Here is a 14,296-nt window from a genome sequence, read left to right as displayed (position 1 = left end):
ACGAACCGACACCATGCATGACAATTACCAGCTAGATAAAGGCAGCTAACAAGCAGTAGTGATTAGTAGCAGCTGACGGCAGTGGAGTAATCAGCTGGTGCTAAGCAACAAACGAGCACTACACACACACACCCACACACCTATAAACACACCAACAGATGACGGAATGAACACATGGATCGATGAACCGTGACACCTACAGTATGAGTGGGCCACTTTACTGATTTGGGACCGTACTTCTATTAAAAATGAAGATAAACAGGGCCTGTTATACGGATTCTTCTTAATCAGGGGTGCAAAAAGTACTCCGAAATTATACTTAAGTGAAAGTATGGATACCTAGTGAAATGTTTTTTCAATTAAAAATCAAAGTATCTAGCCAAAAACATACTTGAGTGAAAGTAAAAAAGTATTCACATTAAATTGTACTTAAGTATTAATAAGGTAAAAAGTAACTTTTCTTCTTGCTAGAATGAAATCAAGAGAGGAGATCTTTAATCTCTCCGATGACTGTCATATTTCTCCCACAGTGGCATTCACATTATGGTCATGTTACAATAACTACATGTTCGCAAAATGATTTTTATGTGGCCTGTTGTACGTAACACGGCAATTTCCTGGTGAAATGAACACTAAAACAACAACTTTTATCCTCTTTCACTCATATCACGAGTAAAACGACATATCACACAATGCTCTCTTATGTTCTTATGACATCTAAACACTTTTATTATAGTCCATGACTCATTTTAACGTTTGCATTACATAACCAACTACATTTACACGCTTGTTTAAGTGTGATCAAATCGCGTGGTTGCTCAACTGATAGTGTTTCATATGCAATAAAAAGGACCGGGATACGAGTCCTGAAGAGCACTCGAGTCCACAAGTTAAAATGAGGTGGTTGCGTCAGAAATTGTGTTTTTTTTATGACATATTTGTTTTTAATGACACTATCGGTTAGGTTTAGGTTTAGGGTAGGGAGGTAGGTTTTGTTAATTTAAATCTCGATTGTACATTAACTTGTTCGGGGACATTTCACTCGCTTTTAGCGCCACACAGTGGACATTTCACTTCAGGACTGCCCAGAGACATGTAATAAACCACATAATGTTATTTAGCAAAAATGGTGCCACAGTCACAGAATAATCATTGCATGGGAGAAGCCACTCACGAATTGTGCAGTCAGAGCACCCAACCCCTTGAGATGTAGAGAAAGATTAAAAACATTCAAATTAAGCTTTGAAGAAAGTTAGATATGTTGTTGGTTAAGCAAATTGTTTTCTGAGGTTTACTACCCAACCTTGCATTCATTATTAATATTTATTCAATAGCATTCATAATTAATATTTATTCAGATTCTGTTAAATTCCAACTTTACAGATAGTCGAAACTCCACACAGCCACCATGCAACACTTTATTTTATGCGGCAATTACTGACCTCTGGTCTGTCGTTTGTCGGATGCAGTGAAAAGGCGGCAAAAATGCAATGAGTACTTTTCAAGTTTAAATAAAATTGTAAGGAGTAAAAAGTCCTATTTTTTCTTTGGAAATGTAATTAAGTAAAATACAAGTATTCTGTTTAAATTGCACTTGAGTAAAGTACAAATCCACCCAAAAATAATACTGAAGTATAATACTTGATTATAAAAATACTATAATAAGTATTTTTACTCAATTACGTTACACCCATGCGCCTAATAGATTTAATATGAAACTATATATTTTCGCTCACTGTCTTTCTACAGTATTAACACGATATTAAGTGCATTTGTTTTCAATAAACAATTTTTATCATATGTATTTTATGCACCAAACACTATGTTGACATTTAAAAAAAGGAAATTGTAAAACTTTTTTTGCTGGGTCTCAGGATTTTATGCTAATATGACATCATAATAGCTTGTAATGGAAAATACTGAGATCTTTGTAATGACAGAGCAGGCTGCATATATGAAAACACACAGAAATATTAGTATAATATATCTAATATATCAGAATATTCAAAGCTCTGTGATTTTGTTGTTGTGGTGGGCATGAATGTAATGTAATGGTGATTGAGAGATACTCCTCAAAAGCCTGTTGTATCATATTTGATATGTGCATTTCAAAGGGGGGTTTTCCCAATAAAATAATATACAACATTTTAACCAAGCACAAGTTGCTTATATTCAGCAAATACTCATTTTAAAATATCAGTAATAATATAATCATTAGTCACTTTTACTTTATGAAAATATGCTGTCATTTATCCCAAAACATGTGAAACTTGCATACCATAGGTTATCTGTTTAAACAGCTTGGACAGAGTGAAACAGGGGCCGTCAAATGTTGCAGATCATATTTGATACACAGCGTTATAGGATTAATTATAATCACTATAGATTAACAAGAATCCTAAAAGTGACCTTTAAGCACTTTTCTCCCAATTTGGAATGCCCAATTCCCACTAGTTAGTAGGTCCTCAACTCAATCCAGGTGGCGGAGGACGAGTCTCAGTTGCCTCCGCTTCTGAGACCGTCAATCCGCGCATCTGATCACGTGACTCGTCGTGCATGACACCGCGGAGACTCACAACATGTGGAGGCTAATGCTACTCTCCACGATCCACACACAACTCACCACACGCCCCATCGTGACCACGAGGAGGTTACCCCATGTGACTCTACCCTCCCTGGCAACCGGGCTAATTTGGTTGCTTAGGAGACCTGGCTGGAATCACAGCATGCCCTGGATTCAAACCCATGACTCCAGGTGTGATAGTCAGCGTATAGTACCAGGCCCCCGACCTTTAAGCCCATTCGATATGCATTTAGACATTATTTAGTTCCTTTATTTATTCTGATGACATCCCCTCAAGTGGGGTTTGTGTTTCGCTATTCTTCTAGGGATATTTTCAGAAATCCTACCCACACAAAGACAACAAAATACAGTAGATCATGTTTTGCATCGTATTGTAAATCATATTAGCGTCAGTCATCTCCGATACGCACCAAACTGGACATTAGAGGTCACAAACTATGGCATTTATTTCAAAGGCTTTTCTGCTTACATTTGTACAATAAATTACACACTGTCCATCATCTGATGAGCCTAATAAATATGATAGAACTTTCCGTTAAGCTTTGTCACTCTTTCTCTCTCTCTCTCTTTCGTTACAAACGTATCAGAACATTTTTGTAAAGATCCATAAAACTTTACAGTCCATGTACAGATTGGAAAATTCCACACATATATATATATATAAAGCCTAGTACAGTTTAACGGAAATACACAAAGACGCGGAGGAAACAAAAAGTATGAAAAACTGAATCAAAACTAATGCTACTACAGTATATGCTAGAACAACACACAAAAAGAACATATAAGAAAATGGACATGCTTTTGCCTTTAAAAATGTACAGACACTACAGTTAAAACAGTAAAACTGTACAGAAACATACATGGTATTAACAGTGCAAGATATTAAATAGCTTGACTCAAAACACACTTCTCAATATACAAATGTATAACAAAGGCATACAAGTGTCGAACGGTAAAGACCTTCAGGTTATGATACAGAAGGGCGTCTATACAAAGGAAACTCTGGGTATGTCTTCAGCATTGTACAGGTACATAGAACGTTTCATCATAGATGCACATTTTCGTCATCGCGACCCTTTCCCCTGGTCAGAGTGCACGTAACCATGAAGGTTGAGAAATGAGAGCGTTGACATTTTCAAAGGAAAAGGAAACAGAGCACCGCAGATGTACCGACATTGTGATGATTACAGATGGAAAATCATAGTGATAAAATACAGAATGATGTTCCTTGGTTTTCTTAGCTTTTCTTGGTTTTTTACAACAATCTGTGGCAAGATTGCCCTAGTTTCTTTTAATACTTCACAAACCGCCCATTACTACAAGTATAAACTGTCGCACAATGGACTTCCCACAGTGGCATAGAAGTGCTTTATTTAGTTGACATCCTACATGTATGGCATGGCAAAAGAAGGACGAGGGAGAAATGGAAAGAAGGAAGACAGAGACACACAAAGGCTACATACAGAACAGATCCGTTTCAGTCATTGCACATGATTACAGACGAATCTGCTGTGTATTGACATTGCACTTCTCAATACTGCCACTTTAAAGGGATAGTTCACCCCAAAATAACAATTCGGTCATCATTTACTCACACTCATGTCTTTCCAAACCGGTATGCGTATGTTATTTATTTCTGTAGAACATTAAGAGTCTTCACGCAGCTCTAATGACACCATCAAAGTTGTCAAAAATGTAAAATTGTGTTCCCGGTGGAAAAAAACGGCAACAACTGCTAAAGGGTTTGGAATGACTGGAGCGCGAGTTTTCCGTTTTTAAGGTGAACTTTTCCTTTAATAATTAAAACCCCACCCACAGGGTCTGGATATAATTCAGTAGTAAAATACATTTAGAATCCTGGCTGCCAGAAAAACTCATCAATTCTTAAATTGTCAACAATCATAATACATTTCAAATCCAAAGATACTGAACGCAAACATTCGCTCAATAGCCCTTGGCCTGACTCATTCACTCATTCATGCCTTCTTCAGTCTTTCCTCAAAAAGACAAATACATTTCCAGAATGTAGTGGGATCAAGCAGGTAACAATGAAGATGAAGGGCGATAATATATCTCTCATAAGGCTTACGTAAATTATTAAAAAGGACACTGAACAAATCTTGGATTTAACATTCATAAGGCGTTGTTTGAACCGACAATGTGGGGTGAATCTCGATAAAACGTCCAGGTCACATTTCATCCCATATGTATTCTATATAAAGAAATTTAAGCTTATATTTACAACCATTTTTCGCACATTGTTACAATATTCCAGTCGTGATTCCCACGAAGCCTGTCAAAATCGAAAGAAACAATTACGATGAATTGTTTAGAATTTTTTTGGAATATGGCCAGTTTTGAGATGAAATAAAATCTATTTTTGGGGCCATTACGATTTTTTTTACATTGCGACCTTATTTTCGTTACAGTTATGGACATTTTACTTCCCAGTTCCCATTTCCGCAATGTAAAAAAAAAAAAGCTAGACTATTTAAATTAAGTATTTATCCATCCTAGTAGTGCTCTCTTGGTACTGCCTTTCATTTTAACTCATTTTAATAAAAAAAACAGCATCTTTTTTATTTTTGTTGTAATGCGGTTACGGTAATGAGAATTATCATTGAAAACAACGGGAAGAGTAAAAGTAAAACATCCGGATGCATTGCAGTTATGATAACTGTGGACTAAAATGTGCTTCAATATTCTTTAAATAATGTCACAATGCAAAAAACTAATAAATAAATAAATAAAAATAAAGAAATCTAAATATAGGCTTTATTTATTTTGTTCATTTGGGCTTAAATATGACCAGAACATTTTCTTGAAAGGTTTCGTGAGAACACTACCAGGATTATTATTACTAAACGTTATTATTTTTACATTACAGTAATAAAAATAAGGATTTTTGCATTTAAGAACTGTTTAAATGTCAAGAATAGGGTATACGTAATGTTTAGCGTGCTGTTTCGTCTCGCACTCATTGTACTTTTTTGACTGTGAGTCCATACGGACACGTTCTGCCGTATAAGCAACTACGTCCTGCGCAAATTGTGTCATCATAGTCCGCGCATACTATCCCGTGATGCATCACGCATCGTACTTACTGTGTGCGGGACGTACCAGCACGTAGAAAACCAGGTATGCTTCGCCTTCATGAAAATAATATCACAATGCAAAAACTCTTAATGGTCTTTAAAGGCTTCAATTTTTAAGCGTTTCTTAAGTAATTTCTGTATTTCTTTCTTTTGATTTTGGGGTGAAATTTGTTCTTGAGAGGTTTTGTGAGATTCACTCTATGTGCAGTACATTTAAGATATTTTAATGAATTAAATTAGCTTATGAAACATACATCGACCCCTCCACTTACACGTTATCCTGCACTGACTTTTCCCAGCATTCCTCACGCGTGCCCCAAAGAGCTGAACTTTAAGGCACTGTAGCATCTATTGACTTTCACCTGTTAAATGGCTGTCAGGGAATTTCAGCATTTATAAACAACTGTCCTGCTCAAACTACTTTTGGACCAATGAGGGGGACACCGACTGTGATGGAGGGGTGAAGTCTTCTTGCATTAAAAGTTGAATATGTAATACAGTGTTCAATCACTGTAGTTCGCTGAATTAATGTTCAAATGAAAGGATCGAATATTTCATCATTATGGACATAATTAATGATCATACCATACCAAAAATCAAAATAGAGTCTTACTGTCAAACCCGACCCACCCCATCCAGGAAAAAGTGCACTTGAGTGCAATTAGCTTGCCAAGGAAACAGTTGTCGATATAAAATAGTGCTTGTTGCTGTCATCTGGTGGCTATTGTTTCGGTCATTTTTGCGGCCCGTTTTTGTGTCCGTCTTTCGCTCCGATAGTGCAGGGACGGGCCGAGCCGGGTCGGGTGCTGGTTAAGTGCTCTTGTGCAGCTGGATGGCATTCGACTCGTGTCACCTGCACTCCACGGAAACCCCAGAGTTTTGCGAAGTGCCTGAAACCGTCGGGTCGGCCAACGTCAGCATGACAGCAGCCGTCAGCGAGGATGAGGACGGTGAAGAGGATGACGACGATGCTGCTGTCGCACCTGCGAAGACAGAAGTGTGTCGATGGTTAGCAGGCCTTAGTGGACCCTTGTTTAGTCAAAGGGATAGTCTACCACATCAGCATGGTTAAATAATGATAGTAAATAACGTAAATCATTATATTTTTTGGTGTGAACTTTTCCTTAATGAAAGATCAAACAAATCAAATGTTAGTGCTGCTGAAATAAACAACTACAACTCGTTCAGAGAAGCTACCAATTTATTAAAGAGTACAATAACTTACTCTCTCTCTCTTTCTTCTTCATGCGCTTTCGTCTCCTGTCAATGGAGGCCACCTCAGATTTGAGCGAGAGGTAGTGATTCCGGATGTCCTGCAGTTTCTCCTGAAGGAATGCTATCCGCTCCAGACTGCTCATCTTTTCCAGGTCAGCTAGATGAACATGAGGGACACACACACACACATAAATATATAGCATAAGCACGCCCACGCACACACACACACACACACACACACACACACACACACACACACACACACACACACACACACACACACACACACAAAGTATGTTATATTGTATTTTATATATATATATACAGTGAGGAAAATAAGTATTTGAACACCCTGCTATTTTGCAAGTTCTCCCACTTGGAAATCATGGAGGGGTCTGAAATTGTCATCGTAGGTGCATGTCCACTGTGAGAGACATAATCTAAAAAAAAATCCAGAAATCACAATATATGATTTTTTAAATATTTATTTGTATGATACAGCTGCAAATAAGTATTTGAACACCTGTCTATCAGCTAGAATTCTGACCCTCAAAGACCTGTTAGTCTGCCTTTAAAATGTCCACCTCCACTCCATTTATTACCCTAAATTAGATGCACCTGTTTGAGGTCGTTAGCTGCATAAAGACACCTGTCCACCCCATACAATCAGTAAGAATCCAACTACTAACATGGCCAAGACCAAAGAGCTGTCCAAAGACACTAGAGACAAAATTGTACACCTCCACAAGGCTGGAAAGGGCTACGGGGAAATTGCCAAGCAGCTTGGTGAAAAAAGGTCCACTGTTGGAGCAATCATTAGAAAATGGAAGAAGCTAAACATGACTGTCAATCTCCCTCGGACTGGGGCTCCATGCAAGATCTCACCTCGTGGGGTCTCAATGATCCTAAGAAAGGTGAGAAATCAGCCCAGAACTACACGGGAGGAGCTGGTCAATGACCTGAAAAGAGCTGGGACCACCGTTTCCAAGGTTACTGTTGGTAATACACTAAGGCGTCATGGTTTGAAATCATGCATGGCACGGAAGGTTCCCCTGCTTAAACCAGCACATGTCAAGGCCCGTCTTAAGTTTGCCAATGACCATTTGGATGATCCAGAGGAGTCATGGGAGAAAGTCATGTGGTCAGATGAGACCAAAATAGAACTTTTTGGTCATAATTCCACTAACCGTGTTTGGAGGAAGAAGAATGATGAGTACCATCCCAAGAACACCATCCCTACTGTGAAGCATGGGGGTGGTAGCATCATGCTTTAGGGGTGTTTTTCTGCACATGGGACAGGGCGACTGCACTGTATTAAGGAGAGGATGACCGGGGCCATGTATTGCGAGATTTTGGGGAACAACCTCCTTCCCTCAGTTAGAGCATTGAAGATGGGTCGAGGCTGGGTCTTCCAACATGACAATGACCCGAAGCACACAGCCAGGATAACCAAGGAGTGGTTCTGAAAGAAGCATATCAAGGTTCTGGCGTGGCCTAGCCAGTCTCCAGACCTAAACCCAATAGAGAATCTTTGGAGAGAGCTCAAACTCCGTGTTTCTCAGCGACAGCCCAGAAACCTGACTGATCTAGAGAAGATCTGTGTGGAGGAGTTTGCCAAAATCCCTCCTGCAGTGTGTGCAAACCTGGTGAAAAACTACAGGAAACGTTTGACCTCTGTAATTGCAAACAAAGGCTACTGTACCAAATATTAACATTGATTTTCTCAGGTGTTCAAATACTTATTTGCAGCTGTATCATACAAATAAATAGTTAAAAAATCATACGTTGTGATTTCTGGATTTTTTTTTTTAGATTATGTCTCTCACAGTGGACATGCACCTACGATGACAATTTCAGACCCCTCCATGATTTCTAAGTGGGAGAACTTGCAAAGTAGCAGGGTGTTCAAATACTTATTTTCCTCACTGTATATATATATGTATGTGTGTGTGTGTGTATAGCAACTGCGTGCCATATTCTTTATGGCTAAACATCCAAAACAAGCTTATAACGGAGTTCATGTGAAACATAAAACTGCACACTCAATCTTTCCGACTGTTACTAACAGCCATACGGAAAACTCAGCAGACTTCCACAGTATTTACACACGCATCATTCACAAATGTCCACATACTTCATAGGTTTTTGTTTATTATTAATTTTATTTTTGATTCCCAATGTTGGAATGCCCAATTCCTTCTACTTAGTATGTCCTCGTGGTGGCGCGGTTACTCGCCTCTATCCGGGTGGCGGAAGACGAGTCTCAGTTGCCTCCACTTCTGAGACCGTCAATCCGCGGATCTTATCACGTGACTCATTGTGCATGTCACCGCGGAGACTCACAGCATGTGGAGGTTCATGCTACTCTCCACGATCCACACACAACTCACCACACGCCCCATTGAGAGAACCACTAATCATGATCACGACGAGGTTACCCCAAGTGACTCTACCCTCCCTAGCAACCGGGCCAAGTTGGTTGCTAAGGAGACCTGGCTGGAGTCACTCAGCACGCCCTGGATTCAAACTCACGACTCCAGGGGTGATAGTCAGCATCAATACTCGCTGAGATACCCAGGCCCCCCATAGGCTTTTGTTTATTAAATATTTTAGCTAATTTGATCATTCCTTCAGCAGCCATTAAAACTGTGGCACTCTCAACGTAGTTCAATACAGTTTACCATATTTAAATTCGCCATGGATTCCCTCTGGTTTTTTCTATGGGTTTTTATAATGGGGTTTTTGAACTATGAGAAAAATAAGGTCTGTGGTAAACATTACCTGACGAAACATTGAAGTTTTGTTCTATAACATACAATACACGCAATCATACCTCAAACCTGAATTTTAAAGCTGGCGTGCATTTAAAAAAGTATATAATTCAAAATGGCTTCAAAATTCAGGTTTGAGGTATGACTGTGTGTAATATATGTTGAGATATGAGAATGTTTTGTCAGGTAATGTTTACCACAGACCTTATTTTTCTCATAGGTCAAAAACCTTTTATAAAAACCCAAAGGAACCCATGGTGAATTTGACTTCTGGGTTCCCCTACAAATTGACGTCACAGCTGAACAGCACTATGGATTCGCCTATGGATCCGCCAATTACAGTGACCGCCATCTTGGATCATGTCATTTACAGTTTAAAGGTTTCACATCCTTCAAACTTTGTCCGATTTGCCCAAACAAGGTCTCAAAATAATCTCCAGACCGAGCTGCATAGAACTGACTAAACAATATTTTGATTTGTGCCACTGTTCAGAAGTTACGCCAACTTAAAGTTAACAAGGTTGACGTAAAATAGGAAGTGAGACTATGTCTCAGCAATGCTTTTTGTCTGCTTTGAATTGTTACGCATCATCAACATTTTGCAATCAACAGCGCCACCTATAGTTCAAAAGACACAACAGGAGAATACCTAAAGGGAACTATATAATTGCCACTTTTCACGATAAATAACGTCATCACCCGTAATTGTGATCTTGATTTTTTTCCCGATTAATTGTGCTGACCTATTCAATACTTAGTTGAGTTAAAAACAAAAGTCTCAAATCAGTAAAACCAATATTAGACAATTATATTAGAACAGTTCGGACTCTAAATTGTGATTGCATGAGCCACATTTGAGGCTTCTGTAAAACAACCGATAGACACTGAAAATGAATTGATACGGCAAGTTGCAATGCTCCTTGGGAAGTGTAAACAAATAAACTGCACGTTACATTGTGCTTAACAACGGCTCTTAATAACAAGATCTTCTTCAACTTGTTTGGAACACGTCCCGCTCTGTATTTACGCATTTCTCTAAACAGATATCATATTTCTACCATCGCAAAGTATATATCATTAAACCGCCTTGTCCTGCTTTAAGGAACATACATTTATGGTCCAGCTTTGACTTCCACATGGCACTTACACATCTGAAAACTTCTCTTGGTCCTCCCGTGCTGCTCTCTGCTGTGGGAATGCTCATATTTGTGGCCTGAAGGGGGCATTCGTCCAGAGCACTTGTGTGAGATGGCTGACTTCAGGTCGCTGTTGCTCTTAGATGTTGGAGATTTGGCAGTGCTCTCGCTGATGGACTGGTCTTCACTGTCACTGCTGTGAGCTGCAGAGCAAAAACGAACAGAGAGAAAGATCACGTGATTCAGGTGATTATCTAGAACACTTAACATTTACAGAACCGTCTTCAACATGGCAATACGAGAATGAAAACATACATGGTACGAAAATATAAATAACTCTATATTTTACTTAAGCGTTTGCTTTAAATGGACAATCTTGCAACGCCTAAAAGTGAAGAAACTCAGAAGAAATAAATGATTATTGTATAATAATACAAACAAAAACAATGATATTAAATTATTACTATACTCAAATATTATAATACTCATGGACTGGGTTCTAAAAACCAATGTGAATGAAAAGTGGACCAAGACTTTTGGTTCGGACCTTTAAAACTGGACATAACATCCTTAGAGTAACACAGCATAATTTGGAGGCAAATGGGATACCTTGGCAAGTTATTAGTTTTCACCCTCCCTGTTGATTATGAGAGATGCGTTTCATTGAGATCAATGTTTGATCAGTGTCTTAAGTTATTATCTCAACCACAACTTGTGCACAAATGATATATCAATGTGTTGGCATCTTCTGGGAACATAAACATTATTTGAAGCATGGCAGATGTTAGTCTTTTAAATCAAACTGCACAGTTTATAAACAATTGCACCGCTCATTGTAAAGCAAATGTGTTAATTACTGAAGTCTCGAAACAGCTTTTCATCACAGGATTTACCAGATGAATGCTACACTGCCAGTCTGAACAATATTCAAATGAAAACTGAAAGAAATGGATGTTTACAGACACTCAAATATGTTCCAATAACAATCCAAAAAGGACTACAAAGACTGAACGTTTCCACAGCAACTTCAATCTTCGCAACAGTCTGTTGACTTCTCTAAAAATGTAAAAAGCATTACTTACATGGGCTCTTTAAACAGATGTACACTTCTGTTACCTGGTTTGCGGTTCTTTTTGGGATGTAAGCTCAGGCTTTTATGGCTGCGCTTGTGTTTCTTTGAAGCTCCGCCCCCTTGAGACTCTTTGTGCCGCTTCTGACTGGATGACGCTGCGCAATGGGTGAAAACTCAGTGAAAATGTGATAAATACATTGTTTCATGACAACTTGGAACTTTTTAACTTAAAGTCAGTCTGGGTTTCTTACTTAAAGGCATATTAAGGGTTAAGCTCGACAGCATTTGTGGCAGAAAATGATGATAATTTATCCTACTACAGTAAGGTAATTATAATAATGGTAAATGGGCCCAGTGTTCTGGAGGGTTTAAAAGCAAATAAGATAAATTTGCTAAAATGCTTATTATTTTAAATGTTAAAGTTGTCTATATAATTATTTTGGACGTGGGATTACTTTTTTAGGAGGATTATGTGTAACCGATGAAATTCCTGTGAGTGTAGTCTCTTTCTGGTATCCTTGCACACATCATAGAAAGGTTACCGGATTTACACGGGCATGATATTGAAGGATCGTATATATCTGTACTCAGACCAGGTATGAAAGTGATTCTACCACACTAGTTATACACATAGACTGTAAAAAAAGATGGACGACGCCCCTTCGCTCTTTTCCATTGGTGAGAACTGAAGCCGCCAGTGTCCCGATATGGCGCTGACATCTTGGGACTTGAGTCTGCGCAGTTGCGATTTCGGGACCAGACTTGCGCAGTAGTGAGCAGGAAGTAAAGCCGCGAAATCATGGCCCCGCCCTCACTCTCGCTGAATCAATCGCAAGCACACGCCCCTGCACTTTTGACTTTTGACGGTGTGAAATAATTAATTATAGAAATGTAGATATTACATTTAAAGCTCCAATCTCCTCAGTCCTCCGAAGAAAAAGTCAGTTGGTGCTTCAGTGACTACTTCGCTCAGATAACCTGTCAATCACAGCTGTCAATCATGATGTCACAGCACCGTTTTTATAGCATCAAATAACTAAAAACAAACTTATTTTGAAAACAAACACTTGAAATGACATCAACGTGATAGAAATGACAGTAAATGACAGAAACTATCTTTGGAAAAAAGATATGTGAAGTGTAATTTAATTGTTTAGTTGGTCTCACGTCCCGTTGAATAACATGGGGAGGCGGGGTTTATGACCTATACGAGGACCAGCCACCGGGGGGCGATCGAGACATTTTGGCTTCATTTTTGAGGGCTTGTGCGGCACACTTGGTTAGACTTATCAACATGTATAATGTTCAAGTCTTTCCGCTATACATTTGAAACCATGTTTATTTGAATGTTTATTTCCTGGGCTCATAAACTTCTTTTGTAAGTGTCGTAAAGTAACCATGATGTTTGCTCACAAGGAAGTCAAAATTATTTTTGTGGCAAACAATATTATGACCCAAATGCTGCCTAAAGACCAAAGTATACATCAATTAGATGCGAACGCTAGGTGTCTGCATACAGGATGTGTGATGCAAATTTCCTCAGCAGAGTGCTTGAGCAATGAGTATGCGCCTGGAATTATTCACACTTATTAGTGGGTCCACAAGGTCCCAACACTCACAGTTGAGCCATTGCTTTGACGAAGACGTGCTCGATATGATGTAATCGCAGCTAAAGAAACAAGTGACAACAGCAGTGGATGTGCTTGTCAAGAATGCATGTTTTAGGAGGTCAGGACATACTTGCATTTGTATAACTCATGCCTGAAGTAATATAAATACACATTTATGAGTCTAAACTCCTGAAGAGAAATAGTCCAGTATGTCATAGCAGTCGTAGCACGTATGCACCAACCGCCAGTGTATGCGTGAAGTGTCAAATGGAGTAAACTTTGAAAAGTGTTTGACTGTACACAGATGCTAGCATTTGCATCAAAACCGAAGTATATTTTGGGTTCAAGGGCACCTACACAATAGGCCGAGATTCCGAAAGCACAACTGGACCCACATCTCTGAGAGTCTCATTGATCAACGGTTGCCTACGTCATAGTGCGTTGTGGCAAAAGTTGAAATGCTCTTTATGATACTAGGATCCCTCTTGACCCCTGGTGGGATCAGGAGAGTGTACCTTGTGGCGAACAACTGCCAGGTTCTTGGAAGGAGGTGGCGGCTTGCCTAAACACAGCTTCAGTGTGCATGGAGGCAACTTTAAGTTGCACAATGGAGCATCACTTATGAAAACTCTTGCATTTTACCTCTCCGTTCTTCCGGTGCACCAACCCTAATAAAAATCAGTGCATTCGCAGCGTAAAGTCTAGTGTGTAGGTGCCCCAACTTGTATTAAACCCAGAATTATTTTTTAGAAGAATATCAATACATAATCATTGGAAGGAGAAACTAGTGTTGGGATCATCTGTAGGAGACCA

At 39.1% G+C, this 14,296-nt stretch overlaps 1 protein-coding gene across 2 annotated transcripts in view; it reads right to left on the bottom strand.

Annotated features, from left to right (window-relative positions):
• Nucleotides 1–2,951: 2,951 nt before the first annotated feature.
• The window catches only part of LOC127660563 (AT-rich interactive domain-containing protein 4B-like), a 109,328-nt gene continuing 97,983 nt past the window's right edge, over nt 2,952–14,296 (bottom strand). The window contains exons 21-24 of one of the 2 annotated variants that reach the window (XM_052150890.1): nt 11,918–12,028; nt 10,813–11,004; nt 6,905–7,051; nt 2,952–6,662 (exon numbers count right to left, since the gene is read on the bottom strand). In XM_052150890.1, the coding sequence (XP_052006850.1) occupies nt 6,529–6,662; nt 6,905–7,051; nt 10,813–11,004; nt 11,918–12,028 (584 nt within the window). In that variant the 3' untranslated portion in view covers nt 2,952–6,528. The remainder of the gene's footprint in view (nt 6,663–6,904; nt 7,052–10,812; nt 11,005–11,917; nt 12,029–14,296) is intronic. The other variant, XM_052150891.1, reaches the window with a different exon arrangement.

Source organism: Xyrauchen texanus, chromosome 20 (assembly GCF_025860055.1).
Source record: "Xyrauchen texanus isolate HMW12.3.18 chromosome 20, RBS_HiC_50CHRs, whole genome shotgun sequence".
NCBI classification, from domain to species: domain Eukaryota; kingdom Metazoa; phylum Chordata; class Actinopteri; order Cypriniformes; family Catostomidae; genus Xyrauchen; species Xyrauchen texanus.
This window is presented reverse-complemented; position numbering and strand designations above follow the sequence as displayed.